Genomic DNA, 15,526 nt, shown 5'->3' with positions numbered 1-15,526 from the left:
AGTCAAATAGGGATCCCTGGGTGGCGCAGCGGTTTGGCGCCTGCCTTTGGCCCAGGGCGCGATCCTGGAGACCCGGGATCGAATCCCACGTCGGGCTCCCGGTGCATGGAGCCTGCTTCTCCTTCTGCCTATGTCTCTGCCTCTCTCTCTCTCTCTCTCTGTGTGACTATCATAAATAAATAAAAATTAAAAAAAAAAAATAAATAATTATAGTCAAATATCAAAACCAGGAAATTGGCATTAATATACTCTGAAAACCTTATTCAGATTTCACCAGTTTTATGTATAATCTATGTGTATGTGTCAGACTAATTGTACCCTTAAACCTCTAAAAGAAATATTCTGCTTTTTAAAATCCTTTGTGAGTCATTTGCATGTTATCTGATGCTAACTCTTAGTAGTGGCCTATTAGTGGTTAATATTATAAAATATATTTTTCATTCTCTTGCCTACAACATATCTGTTCAACTTTGGAGTAGTTGATGAATACTGCCTTTTGTTAATTTCTTTAAATATTGTGTATCTATTCTTGAAGACCAAGGGGAAGATTCACAATGTCTATTGCTAAGTATATGAGCTGTCAAAGTTTAAAGTTCATGCTGAAGATTCTTTCAATAATGAGTCTATCGAAGTGTCTCTGAATATCTTATTTTATTTTATTTTTTTATTTTTATTTTTTATTTTTTAATATCTTATTTTATATAGTTACTTGTTATTGTCTTAGTAGAGGCTGCTATAATGGAGTTCCATGGACTGGGTGGCTTAAACAATAAATACTTTTCATGGTTTGGGAAGCTGGAAAGTCTAAGATTCAGGTCTCAGGGAGGGCTCTCTTCCTGGCTTGCAGAAAGCTGCCTTCTTACTGTATCCACACAGGGTAGAGAGAAAGAAAGGGAGCATGCTCTCTGTTGTTTCTAATTCCATCATGGGGGTTCCACCTTTGTGACCTAATAGCTTCCCTAAAGCCCCACTCCAAATACCATCACACTGGGATTAGGATTTCAACCTATGATTGGAGGGTGGGGATGGGCACAAGGATTGAGTCTTTAGCAGTTATTTTGAATGAGTTGTTCTGAATTCTTTCCTTGTATAATAAAAAAAAAAAAAAATGTAGTACTAAGGAAGCCCCAGGGACTGAATATAATTGCAGTCACTTCGGAAGCTAGTATCTTAATTGTCTCACAAAAACTAATCACCAAAAAGTGGAATGTGTGATTCTGTTTTTTACTTTTCAAAAGTTTCAATCTACCTTCCCCCCACCCCAACATGTTTCATGAGCTTTGGTAAACCTTTTCACTGAAGCAAGGGGAGCTTGTTTTCAGCTCTTCTCCCTTCTTAAGTTTTCATTTTTAAGATTCCCAGCATTTCCTCCTTCTGACTGAAGCTGAATAATTTATTCGTGATACTCTATAAAATATACTGTCAAATATCCTGTCATCAGTAGTCATGAAGGAATAAAGTTGCCACTACCACATGAAATAAGTAGGGGAGCAGGCAAAGAAGTCATGAAATCTTGGCAGCCATTCAAAGACAGGGACAGGGGCCTCTCTGCCTTTTGCTGGAATGGTGAAAAGACTTCCCATCAGGATTCAGGAGAGCCATATCTAGTCTTTACCTTGACACATTTTATACCTTCCAATCACCATCTGACTGAATTTTCTCATACGTCAACCTAGAGGAGTGATACCCATTTTGCTTTAGAGGGTTGAGGTGAGAATCAGTTGAGGTTATAACACTTGGAAGAAATGGATGGTGTGATGTAAACATAAGGTGGTAGTATTATCGAGAACAATGTGAACAGTGGAAAACATCAGTTCTAAGTGATATTTTGGAGAACACATCAAACACATCATTATTTCTTGTTCCTCTCCCTTTCTAAGGGTGCTTTTGAAATGGAAAGTTTTCACTTAGATTTAAACAAAACCAAAATATGCCAAAGAGAATGGGCACACCAGATGTCAAAAGGGAATAGAAACAGTGAGGGGGTAGACTGAATCCATGAACAGTTTAGGATGTTTGTTTCGAGAAAGAAATGAAATAGAAAGTAGTCTTTCTCCAACTTGACATTGCTTGATGCATGCAAGTGTAATTTTGACTTGCAAGCAATGCAGAGGCAACCATGGGGGTGGACCTCTTGTGTCGTGATGTCTCAGATTTATTGCTGAGCTTACTTGTATCTTGTCTTCACATCCGCGTTAAAGCTCCAGTAAGTTAATATTTTCATCCCCACTAACTCACATGGAGGAAATAAAGTTCACAAAGCAGCGTGACCCTGGGACTAGGAGAAAGAAAGCACAAGAATATGTAAAAGCAGTATTTTATAGTCAACTATGAATTCATATTCTGTACTCATTTCACTTGTGTGAGTTCATAATATTATAGAAATGAGTTAGCAGGCAGTCTCTCATCTCATTTTCCTTCTTTTCAATCACAGACCCCAGATAAAACTTCTGGAGACCTTTAATTTCAATGGCTTATTGTTGGGAACAGATCATGTAGTAGATGAGAAAACCTGGAGTGGCCAAAGATTGTCATGATCTCTCACTTAAGATGCTCTTTAAGAGCAAAAATGGAAAAAAAAAAAACAAAAAAAAAAAGAGCAAAAATGGTTTATTCAAGTAAAAATTACATGATAGAATATTTTGCACTTACTAGGGCCCTGGCAGCAATGACAATATGCTTAAGAGAATTAGTGAAGGGATGCATTATTTACTTCCTAGTTTGTCTGCACCCACCTGATTTTAGAAGAGGTCCAATTTATTTTGCCACTGGTCTAAAGATCCATTATAATTTATATCACTAGTTTACCATCTGGGGTCTCAGAAAATAATGTGTCTTAGTGATAGCATGAACACATGCAAAGAAGCTAACCAGCTGATTAATTTTCGAAGGGGCATTATGTGGAAGTTGGCCAGTAAATGAATATTTAGGCACATGTGGGTCAGAATGTAATATAATGAGAATATTGTTTTCTGGACTAAAATCACCTGAAATTGTTCTCCTTATGCTGAAAATACTCTAAATGCTCATCCTCTGTTGTCTCTGGAGAAAAATACATCTGAAACAAAGACTTCTGTCTATTTTGTGACTTTTATAATTAACTGACATCACGAATATAGTTAATGCTGGCCACTCTTGTTCTTTAAGAGAAGGAAGAAATTGAATCTTGTTCATATGCTTGAACAGGTCATGATGTCATGATGATATCCATTGTTCTAGGATCTATTTTAAATCCATCAAAACACTGATTCCAACTAAGATATATGACTAGTACTTTACTTGAAGTAATGATCATTCTCATCTGAAGAGAGCAGCTGTTTAAATGTAGTCAGTAATTTGGACCTTCGATTACAGCATGTTAAGTATATTATTTAACTGATATTTAAAATCTATGCATCAATAGTAGAGTGATAACTTCCCTATTTCTCAAAAATGGTTCATCATTGCTTATGATATAGAGCAATATAGAGAAATCTTTATAAGAAATGTTTTTATGGGGCACCTGGGTGGCTCAGTCAGTTAAGCATCTGCCTTTGGCTCAGGTTATGATCCCAGGGTTCTGGAATCAAACCCCATATTAGGCTCCCAGCTCCCCGGGAAGACTGCTTTTCCCTCTCCCTCTGCCACTCCCCTTCTTGTGTGTGCATGTGCATGCATGCGCTCTCTCTCTCTCTCTCTCTCTCTCTCAAATAAGTGAATAAATAGAAATCTTAAAAAAAAATCTTTCTGTTAACTACATTTAAAAAACATTTTTATAAGGAAATAGTCACTCTTTTCTTAGGAGAATTCACTGTACATTAATGATGCACATAATATAAGCAGGGTTTTATTGCATTTTAGGAATACAGAGACAATTCTTACATTTTAAAAATATTATGGTAACAATGATATTCAATTAAATCTCTCATACTGTAGTACATCTAAAACTCCTGGGAAAATAGTAAAGAAATTTTTAGTGCATAGTTGAGCTAATGGGACACCTAGAGTATTTCTCTGCAAAAGCTCAGATCTATGAACTAGGTAGGCAATAGCTGTACACTAGGAATTTTCCAGAGTGATCAGCCAAACCCAGCCAACCTAGAGCTGGATTTTTAAAAGCACAGGTTTAAGGACGCCTGGGTGCCTCAGTGGTTGAGGTCTGTGTTCAGCTTGAGTCATGATACTGGGATCGAGTCCCATATCGGGCTCCCCGCAGGGAGCCTGCTTCTCCTTCTGCCTATGTCTCTGCCTCTCTCTGTGTCTCTCATGAATAAATAAATAAAATCTTAAAAAAAAAAAACCACAGGGATTGCAGTGAGGTAAGAAAAGACTTGCATAAAGCAGAAATACTGATGCATCATCCACTCCAATTTCAAAGAATTCACAAAGATAAAAGCCCAAACAACGTGACCTCCCAAGTGGACAGTTCACCCACCGCATGGGGAAAACATCACCATGAAAACAATCCAGCAGCAAAAAGAGCAGAATTAGATTGACACATCTGAGAATTATCACATACAATTCATTTATATCAAGAAATGTAGGGATGCCTGGGTAGCTCAGCGGTTGAGCATCTGCATTTGGCTCGGGGCATGGTCCCAGGATCCGGGATCGAGTCCCACATCAGGCTCCATGTGGGGAGCCTGCTTCTCCCTCTGCCTGTGTCTCTGCCTTTCTCTCTCTCTGTGTCTCTCATGAATGAATAAATAAACCTTTTTACAAAATGTATGTTATAATACATAGAATTGAAAAGTGCTTTTTAAGAAAAGAGTCTATTCAAATTAACCAGGTGGGTTTGAAAAAGAACTTCAAAATATAAGTAAATAAAATATGTAAACACTTGACATGAGTAATGTAGTGAATGGATTAAATAGCAGGTTAGTCATAGCTGAAGATAAGTGAAATCTAGAACTAAGCAAATTACGTGGAGAGCAGCTTAGGGAGAGGAAGGCATGGGAAATCTGATGGTGAAATGAAAGTTTAAGGTAGCTTTCAAAGGTACTGGCTGAGACTTCTGACAATTTAAGCATTAAATCACAGGTCTAGGAATTCTAAAAAAGAATTAGAATTCTAAATTCTAATTTCCAGACAGAACTAGATTGCCAAGATGGCTGACTTCTCAGCAGAAACAGGAGAAGCTCGAAGACCGTGGAATGGCGTCGGACGTGCAGTTAGTCTAGAATTCTATACCCCGCAAAATTACTTTTCAAGAACAACAGTAAAATAAAGTCATTTTCTGAGGCTATAGATGAATCTGGTGGATACATTTACAGAATGTTCTTCAGAAAAAAAAATCAGTGATCCCAGAAGGAGTTATGAACAATAAAAACAAATAGAGCAAAGAATATTTGTATAACTAAAGGATATTGATTATTCAAAATAGAGACACTGATGGATAGTTTCCAAAATTAAAAAATCCAATGTATAACTATAATCATAGGGATTTCATGTGTTAAAGGGTGAATAATCACAGTTAAAACATTCTAGTCGGTACTATTTGGGAAAAACTAACAAAAAGTATTGATGACTTTAGACTTTGTGATGTTAGGTATCCGTGAGCAAATAGCTACAGTAAGCATTAGCTAATCGAATGTATGAAATCCATACTCATACAGAGAGAAAAATACAGAGATGAACATAAATATATCATGTAATGATGGATCTAGTCACTGTAAATGGACTTATTCTTGAGTTAAGATGTATAGCTCCAAAAAATGCAATTACATTCTGTTTATAACAGATACAACTGACATGAACACAAAATGTTTGACATTAAAGGGGGCAAAAAGGTATACAATTTAATAATTAACCTAGTATCATTTTTTTAATTTTTTTTGCAGGAATCCTAGAGTTTTATTACATATTCATAAAAAGTTTCACTAGGAAGATTTAATAATGCCATTCTAAATAAAATAAAAATTGACAGAACTGCAGAAAACATGATCAAATCCACAATACAATGAACAACCTTTGCATAATGGACTCATAAATAACAATTGGAGAATTAAAATCAGATCCTTGTGATCCTCTAGCACTTGCCTTAATTAATAATAGATGCAGTGAAGTATAAGAGCAGTGGACTCATAAAGGGAATTTGACATTTCAGGAAGAAAATAACTTACACCATGAAGTAATACGCAATCAGAGACTAATGAAGAATCACAGTAAATTCTTGCTGGGCTCAGGGATAACACTGGGAATTCAGCTTGTAGTTTACAAAAGAAATCTTTTTTTCTTTTAAAATGGGATCATTTTTCTGATGATAAAAGTGGTACAGTCAAATATCAGAAGGGCAAGATAATTATGAGTGCATCAAAATTAATTGCTGTGTAGAGCAACCTAAAATTGCCATAAATAAGATGGCTGTGTTCCAAATAACACATTTGGAAATGTATATGCAACAGGTATGATGGAAAAGCAATAAGAAATTTGGGCAAAAGGCATGAAAAGGTTATTCACAAAGCAAGAAATAGAATGAGCTAATAAATATTTAGAAAGATGGACAACACCAAATGTAATCTGAGGAGATAAAAAGGGAAGCAACAATGAGATACCATTTTTCATGTCAGATTGGCAAGGATGAAAAGATTGAAAAACTCATACATAGGGGTTTATAGACATGGGTTCGTTCAGATATTTTCTCTATTTCTTATACTGTCATTTGAGTAGGCTTATGGTCTTTTTTTTGTCATGCACAAAAATTTGATGTTTTGTAATAACCATCTTGCAGGGGTTTTTCTGAGGTTTAGTTTTATGACTGTAATCTTCCGCTTACAATTTGACAGTATATCCCGTACTCTTTGACCCAGTAATTCCACCTGTAGGAATTTATCCCAAGGTATAACATTATACAAATGCTCAAGATTTTTTCATAGCCTTGTTGCTCTCAGTGAAAAACTGGGTAAATTTCCAGAAATTGAGGCGTTCTGAGAGATTATGGGGGAGGGGAGAGTGTGCCATTTAAAAGATGATGTGAGGTAATAGTAAGCTTTTAAATGACACAGAGGCTAATATTCATATAGGCAGATATGCATGACACTACTAAGTGGATGAATCAGGATGTATCTCTGTTGTATAAACTTGTGTGTGTACCTATCCATTGTAAGCAATAATTTGTTCACAGTTGCACAGATGGTAGTCATAGGTCCATGGCGAGCGTGGCCTATGCTGTAAAATAAAAAGTAATGACACAGAATTTGGGAGATCTGAGCCTTAGGCACTGTGGGGCTGATTTCACCCTCTTTTATATCTCAGAGCTTCCTCAAGCACCCTCATCTCTAAAAATGAGGGCAATAGAGTGAGCCTTGGACTTCATTAGCAATGACAGATACACTGTAGTGGTTGTCATATCCCTCTTCTGCTTCCAGGCAGGTAGTAGTCATTAGTCGTAGTCTCCTTTCCCAGGCTTCAGCTGTATATACCTCTGGATTCTTCTCAACACAGATGGAGGTCAACATTTCTAAACAACTTCTACTTTGCACTTGAAACCTGTTTGCTATCCTTGCCTAGGATGACCTTAGAAGTCCTTTCAACTAAAGGCTTTTTCTAACCAAGGAACAGAGTCACTGTGGTGAGAAATAAAAGGAATATTTTGCAGAAAAACGTGTTTTCTTTTTTAAAAGCTGCATTTTTAAAAAGGTGGGAACAGGTGAAATAAATATGGATGATATATTTGCATAAGTGATTTTGTATCATTTGTATAAAACAAGTATTCGTGGAATATTTCATGTTGTTTGTTTATACAAAATCTTAGAAACCCAGTGTACAAGGACAGGGCATTATATTTTAGATGACAGATTTTGTGGGAGATACTTGATCTGTATTTAAGTTTACAGTTTAAGAAGCAGATTCTCATATACCAACATGCTTAAATTTTAGAAGAATTGAGTACTAGTTCTTAAATTTAATTAAAGTTGAGACTGGGTCACACAAACCACATTTCAAGTATCCAATAACCACAGACGACTGGTGGTTACCATATTGGATCCTGGAAGTTTAGAGAATACAAAAAAACCATAGCATTCTATTTTAGCTTTCAAGGAGATTTTCTAGTTGGGAAAGCAAGATCTAAAATATATAGAGAAATATATAGATAGTAAAATATATATATATATATATACACACACACACATATACCTATATCTATCAATAATAGAATCCCAAATAGAATATAATAAAATATTAAAAGTTTGCAGTGAGCAGGCTAGTGCTACTGGGGTACAAGTTCCAGAAGCATCCACAGTTTGGTGAAGTCTTCCCCCCTATGTAGTCTGAATGATGGCAATGATGTTGTGCGTTGGTAAGAACGGAGTGTCTTACTTTAGCGAGTGTGTGTGTTCTTCCTGCAGGCATGGGACCCGCTGTGCTGGAGAAGTGGCAGCCGCAGCGAACAACTCTCACTGCACAGTCGGAATTGCTTTCAATGCCAAGATCGGAGGTATGGGAAACAAACTTGGGTAGATGTAGACCCCTTTTTGAGCTAAAGACAGGCCGGTGTTTGCAGAGTAGTGTTCAACTGTTGCGGAAAATGACCATCTTAATGTGTGTCATTAAATACAGTTAAAGGCCTTTGAAGCAGTACCCCCGCAGGGTTGCAAATCCAGACATTTCTTTCTCGAAGACAGACATGAAGAAAATGTCCAGACACGAAGATGGGGTCGTTGACATCTGTCCCAAGCTATACAATTGCTGCCTGGGTCGGAAATAACCGATCATCTAAACAAAAGCCCATAATAACTCTATGGAGAGAAACATTTTGAAATTATGTCAGAATAGAAAATCCATTTTTTTTCTTTTTCCTTAGGTTTTACGGAAAGTTCCTTTTTTTTTTTTTTTTTTTTTTTTAGAAAGTTCCTTTTTAATTGAAATTAAGAGAGTGGTAAAAATCTCCTTTTGTAGTCCCATAAGGTAGGAATATAGTTATTGTTAATAATTCCAGATTATGTATATGCATTATACATACATGCACACACTCAAATAGACATATGCCTGCTACAAGGACCTAACCCAGGGAATATAAATCAAGGCATTAATAGAAGCAAACTCTTTCCCATTTGTAATCATCTCTGGGTGCCACAGTCACACACAAATGAGAGGACACATTATAAGAGACAGTACAGATCCTAGTGGCTCTGAAAGTCGCCCCTGGGGGCTTCTCCTAAACAGTGTCACGAATGAACGAAGTTCCTGGTAAGCAGACCGACATCTCCGGTTTCAGTACAGAGTTGTTGCCAAGTGGTAAAGAAAATTGGATCTAAAAAAAAAAAAAAAAAAAAAACACAAAACAAACAAACAAAAAAAACAGTCCTTTCTAGAGTAAATGTAGAGGTCTCGTAACATGAAATATTTGGGGTGTCTAGTAATGGTGCTAAGAGAAGGTTTTCTGACACTACATGGAATGTTAGTGCTCAGAACATTTGACCTCTTTCTCTCCTTTATTTCACACTGAATTCTTATAGTATGGCAGCTTGTTAACCGGTAATTAGCTCTACTCTGAGAGCATCTGCTGTGTGTCAAGGAGAAGGTTCATGAAAGAACTAAAGAAATTTTCCCTGAAGAATGATGAGGGTGCCTAAACAACCCTTCTTGCTGTCCCAGTCACGACACACACAGTCCCCCACATACAGTGACACACGTCCATATCCCCCTTATTACTCTCCAGTGCTAACCCAGCGCTCACTGACCTTGAGGGGATGAAAGAAGGAACTCACAGATAAGCTGCTTGTCTAGCCGGATAGAACTTCAGCAAGAAAAATGAATGTATGGCAATGACTCACAAATGTCCTGTCATCCCCCAAACAAGAACATTGTGAATTATAAATTTAACCCCTAGACCCAAAACATGAACGCTCGAAGTCCGATAAGGCAAAATCAACCTTTCATCTGTAAATTTGAGGAAGCAAAAATTCTTACTTGTTAATTTTTGGTCAGGAAAGGAATATTGCCCTCTAGATATGATTTCATTAAGCATTTTTTTCATGGGCTTCCATCACTTGCATGACCTAGAAACTACATTTAGATACTGTGTAGATACTGCTACATGTTGGCATTTAGAATTACTGGTTAGATGATTCCAGGCAGTCAAATAATCTGGTGTTTATTTTGGACCTCTTTGTGCAAATAAAATACAGTTGATCCTTAAATAGCACAGGTTTGAGCTGTGTGTGTCCACTTATATACAGATTTTTTTCAATGCATATAGTACAGTACTGCAAATGTATTATCTCTGTCATGAGATTTTCTTAATAATCTTTTTTCTCTAACTTACTTTATTATAAGAATATAATAAATAATAAATATATCATACAAAATATGTGTTCATTAACTGCATTATCAAAAAGGCTTCCAGGCAACAGTAGGCTATTAGTGGTTGCATTTTTGAGGAGTCAGAGTTATACATGGATTTTTGACTGGGTGGTGGTGAGAGAGGGTTAGCACATCTAACCCTGAGTTGTTAAGGGTCAGCTGTAGTTCATTCTGTGCTTTGAAACAGCAAGAAGTAAAAACTGAAGACTATGAAGTAGTTCATCCTTTTTTCAGTAAAAATCGTGCAGATGAATTTTGAATATTCATGGCAAATTAAAGCAAGCCATTGGCTGCTTAGGACCTAGTACACACAGAGCGCACCATGTCAGGCGTTCTACTCCCACAAAACAGAGTGCTGAAAAGCTTGCTAAATACAGTTTCCATTTGATAATTTTTAAAGTGGCTTATTACAACCCTTGGTGTCCACATCACCTGTTCTATACATGTCCTTTAAAAATCCAGAAGCCTAGAGGAAAAGACTCGAGATAAAACAATCAGGTGCAATGTCTTTTGGGGCGCTTTGAGGAAATGCAATGTATCCTAAGTGTTGATTTTCACTGTTGTTTTGTAAATAACAAAGCATGTAGTGACCCATCTGTCACGTAGCTTAAAAAGGTTCTGCTGGGAATATGGAGGAATGTTACCAGTTGTTGAGTATTATCTGTGTCAATGCCCATGGTCATTCCTTCTATTTTTTATGTTTATTAATGTTAGAGCTAAAAGATAAACATTTCTTTAAAGCCCTAAGAAGGTATAGTTTTCTCAAGAACATGTTTCTTTTCTACCAGAAGTCCCACCTCAGACCACACAGTATTAAAGCTGCCTGATTTGGGCTTTTATTATGCAACCCCCATGTGTTGGAGCTTTAGCAATAAAAACTTGAAATCCTGTTAGAGAACAAGGTTTATCCAAGGAGTAAATGTGGGCTATAAAGATATAATTATAAAATAATATAGCATCTTAGTGATGCTATTTAGCTTAAGCTGGAGGATCGATAGGTTTACTCAACAGTTAGATGTTCTGTTGTCGTTTTGAGTCTCCAAAATAAAAGGAAAGAAGGAAAGCCTGACATTGAACATGCAACTTATTTTTGCCTATCTATGTCTTATTTTTTCCTATTAAGGTTAAGAATAAATTCCTGTCTGTCTGGCGGGAATATGCTTAAATGAAGATTAATGACTGAACATGGTTAAAACCCTTTGAGAATCATTTGATGTGTTACATACACAGAGAGCATTCTCATTTATTATTTGACTTATAAATAACTTGGCAAAGAAATAATGTCTTAAATTCACATCAGTCTTACCGATTAGGAGATAATATTAAATACGGAGGAAATTAGACCAACCTAACTTGGCAGCTTTCCAAATTTTGTGAGCCCGCTAAGGTCAGAATGCTGTACACCGATTAGGAACACAAGTTACCTAATGAAGAGAAATTTAGGGAAGATGGATTGCTTGAGGCACTCTCTGTCAGGTACTCTCTGAAGACAGGGATAAAGAGAAGGGCGAGATTGAGGAAACTTTAAGAGAATAATGGATAAAAACGATTTTAAAGAAGTTTTTCTGTTTCCCGTACAATGTAACTTACTTTCTCTCCAAGAAAGGTTTGGAAGGGTCTGTATTACTTTTGCAGGGCTGGGGGGTGATGAAGACGCTCACTTTAATCAAGTGTTGACTAAAAAGTTTATTCTTTGCCCCCAAATATGTCTTGGGCTGTTTGGGTGTTACATAGTGAAGCCTCTATTCAAGCTAATTCCCTTCTGTCTGGAAGGGGTTCGGATGCTGGATGGAGATGTCACCGACATGGTTGAAGCGAAATCGGTTAGCTTCAACCCCCAGCACGTGCATATCTACAGTGCAAGCTGGGGCCCAGATGACGATGGCAAGACCGTGGATGGACCGGCTCCCCTCACCCGGCAAGCCTTTGAAAACGGCGTTAGAATGGTAGGTTTTAAAAGCCCCTGGGCTCATACTTTGTCGATCGGTGATGGTCTCTCGGGGAGCTATCTATGCAACTGGGGGTTCTAGTCCTTCAGTCTAGAGGAAAGGACAGAGCTGAGCCAGGAGACGGGTATAGAAGGGAGCACTCAGGGGAGCCTGGGTGGCTCGCTTGGTTGAACAGCTGACTCTGGATTTCAACTCAGGTCATAGTCTCAGGGTCCTGGGATCGAGCCCCACCGAGCAGGAAGCCTGCTTGTCTTCCTCTCCCTCTGCCCACCACCCCCTGCTTGCTTTCTCTGTCTCTGTCTCTCTCAAATAAATTGTAAAAGGAAGAAAGAAAGAGGCACTGAGCCTTTGGGATTGTGTGTTGAATCCGTTCTATAAATAAGCTAAGGGCTGGAGAGTTTGCCCTGATAAGAACAGAGGTATATTCGGATGCTTAGATTTGCTCAAAGGAAATGTATTCATTAATATATTAATCTTGCACTTGGAGGATTTAAATTATTTTTTAAAAATATTTTATTTAAATTCAGTTTGCCAAAAAAAAATAAAAACTAAAAAATTAAAAAATTAAAAAAATAAAAATAATAAAAAATTAAAAAATAAATAAAATAAAATAAATTCAGTTTGCCAACATACAGTATAACACCCAGTGCTCATCTTCTCTTGTGCCCTTCTTAGTGCCCATCACCCAGTTACCCCATCCCCCTACCCACCACCCCTGCTGCAACCCTTTCTTTGTTTCCCAGAGTTAGGGGTCTCTCATGGTTTGTCTTGGAGGAATAAATTCTTAGCACTGCGAGATGGAGGAGAAATGGAGATACTGAACCTCTCCGATTGGTGTTGAGGTCACCCAGCAATGCCTTTCTGGGCCTCTCCTTTCATACTCCATTCCCTGGTTCCACTTCTGTCCCAGGACAGTATTATTGTTATGCTGGCTCCCGAGTTCCCTAACAAGGCAGCTCAACCATCATCATTTTCCTTGATTTCACTAAAAAAAATCCACTCACCACTCTTCCCCTCAAAATAACTGACCACATAATCTAAAGTGATAAAATGTCTCCTTCAAATTACAAATATTAAAAAAATCCTATCTTAAAAAAAAATCCTCTTATTTTAATTAAATAAAAAAATAAGGCCACAGTATGCTTGGAATCGTGGAAGGAGGAGCACCCCATTAGAAGCAACTCCTTTCTGTTTCATACTTGGGGTGATTTAAAGCATGCATTTTAGTCATGATCTGGGCCTATCCTCCCTTTCCTTCGTTATCTCTCTTTACTCTTTTGGAATTGAAGCAAGCATATTCCACTCTTCCCATTCATTAGTGCGTGCTGCTTTCCATGCACATCCCTGCCTCATTCCCATGTCCAATGACTGTACAGCTGATTCTCTTGAACCATCAAGCCTCAGTTAAAATGCTTCTTCTCCCCAGAAGCCTTCTCACTGCCCAACCTAGAGCTAAGGGCCAACAGTCCCTCCCTTGCCCCCAGTACACTTTATGTTCTTCCTGGAGTTGCACATAATCATTATCATATTGTGCTTTATATCAGAGCTATCCTTGCCTCTGTCTTCCTCATTAAATTGTATGTCCCAAGGTAACCAAGCCTGTGCTCTGCCCATCTTTATGGGCTTTGCAAAACCCATGGAGTCCGTGGAACTCTAGTGAGTCCTCAGTAAATGTTTGTGGAATTTCATTTAATTTACTATGAATTATGCCAGCCACAGGATAGTTGTGTATTCAGCCCAGATTTGGAGCAGTGGAATGCATGCAGCTGCTTGATGTCATGTAGCAGCTGGAGTACAAATAATAATGCTTCTTCCACCTTTGTGGGATTGGTTTTGGGGTTTAAGCACAAGACTAAGCTAAGCTACCTGCTGGTTATTTTGAAATAGACTGGGAGGGAAAGTTAATGCCCTCGCTCAGGACATGCTTCCTAACCGAAAGATGGTTCAGGTTTGGTTAAGGTGTATGTTCTAGTTCTGTCAATTTTTAGCTACTCTAGAGTTCTTTGAAGCTATAGAATTGTGTTTTAAATCATTTTGTCTAGAATTTGCCTTTTGGGTATCTGAACACCAAATGAATGTATTCTAAGTGATCTGGTGATTGCATTACCCAAGCCCTGGACTATAGATGAGTATTCTCTGTGCTATCAATTGAATGGTGATTCAAGTTAAATAGATCAGACTTAGGTCATATTTAATTTTTAAATTATATGTGTATAGCTTTTGATACAACATAAAGAATAGGCTGGAGTTTCTCATTAATATATTAGTAATTAGTAATTAATAATCTCAATAGTGTATAGAGAATGCCCCATGTTCATAGTTGCCACTGAATCAGATGACATGAACTTATGTTTTTTTTTTTAATTTTTTATTTATTTATGATAGTCACAGAGAGAGAGAGAGAGAGAGAGGCAGAGACATAGGCAGAGAGAGAAGCAGGCTCCATGCACCGGGAGCCCAACGTGGGATTCGATCCCGGGTCTCCAGGATCGCACCCCGGGCCAAAGGCAGGCGCCAAACCGCTGCGCCACCCAGGGATCCCTGAACTTATGTTTTTAAATGTATTTTTGCTAGAGAATCTTTCATTCAATGGTAATCTTAACTGGAAGTTCAACATGTAAAACAAATTAAAAATCTGGTACTTTGGTTGAAGGAGGAAAGGGTTAAGATCTTCTGAGGAAGCTATTCAAACTTATAGGAAGATTATATTTAGAAGCGGTTTTGAAAAAATTACTCTGTATTCATTATTAATTACAAAAGTAACCCATGCTTATTAAAGTAAATCATAATTTTGTAAAGATGAAATTAAAAATAGATTCCCCACACAATTAAGTAACCATTAAGAGTAGGGACTACACCTTTCTGCACTTCTGTGTACATTCACACAGCAGACAGGGGTCACATGGCCTCTCTGTGTTGCTCTTTTGTAATGGGCATTCTTCCAGGGTAATTCATAGGGATAGAACCCATTTATTCTAATGTTTCAACATTTTTAGAATATGGAGATATTTCCAACATTTCACTGAAGATTGTTCAAGGTTTTAAACTGAAAAAAGAAGCGGGGCAGGGGGTGGTGGTGGTGTTGAGCTATTTACTTTTAGAGATGAGGTAGTAACAAAAGAACTCGTAAAAAACAATAGATTATTCTTCGGCTGGTATCATGGCACATTCAATTATGGAAATGCTGTGGTGACCTATTTAAATGTGTTTAGATCAACAGGATAGGGTTTTTATGTGTTTACTATACATAGGCTTTGGACTTAGCCAGGATTGAGACCAGAATCTGTCATTTA

The 15,526-nt window shown here is 37.6% G+C and overlaps 1 protein-coding gene across 4 annotated transcripts in view; it reads left to right on the top strand.

Moving 5' to 3' along the window:
* The window catches only part of PCSK5 (proprotein convertase subtilisin/kexin type 5), a 458,158-nt gene that overhangs the window by 153,551 nt on the left and 289,081 nt on the right, over window positions 1-15,526 (top strand). For all 4 annotated transcript variants that reach the window (XM_077906524.1, XM_077906513.1, XM_077906535.1 and 1 more), the window contains exons 6-7: window positions 8,328-8,416; window positions 12,058-12,230. In XM_077906524.1, the coding sequence (XP_077762650.1) occupies window positions 8,328-8,416; window positions 12,058-12,230 (262 nt within the window). The remainder of the gene's footprint in view (window positions 1-8,327; window positions 8,417-12,057; window positions 12,231-15,526) is intronic.

The sequence above is a fragment of the Canis aureus genome, chromosome 1 (genome assembly GCF_053574225.1).
Source record: "Canis aureus isolate CA01 chromosome 1, VMU_Caureus_v.1.0, whole genome shotgun sequence".
Taxonomy (NCBI): Eukaryota; Metazoa; Chordata; class Mammalia; order Carnivora; family Canidae; genus Canis; species Canis aureus.
This window is presented reverse-complemented; position numbering and strand designations above follow the sequence as displayed.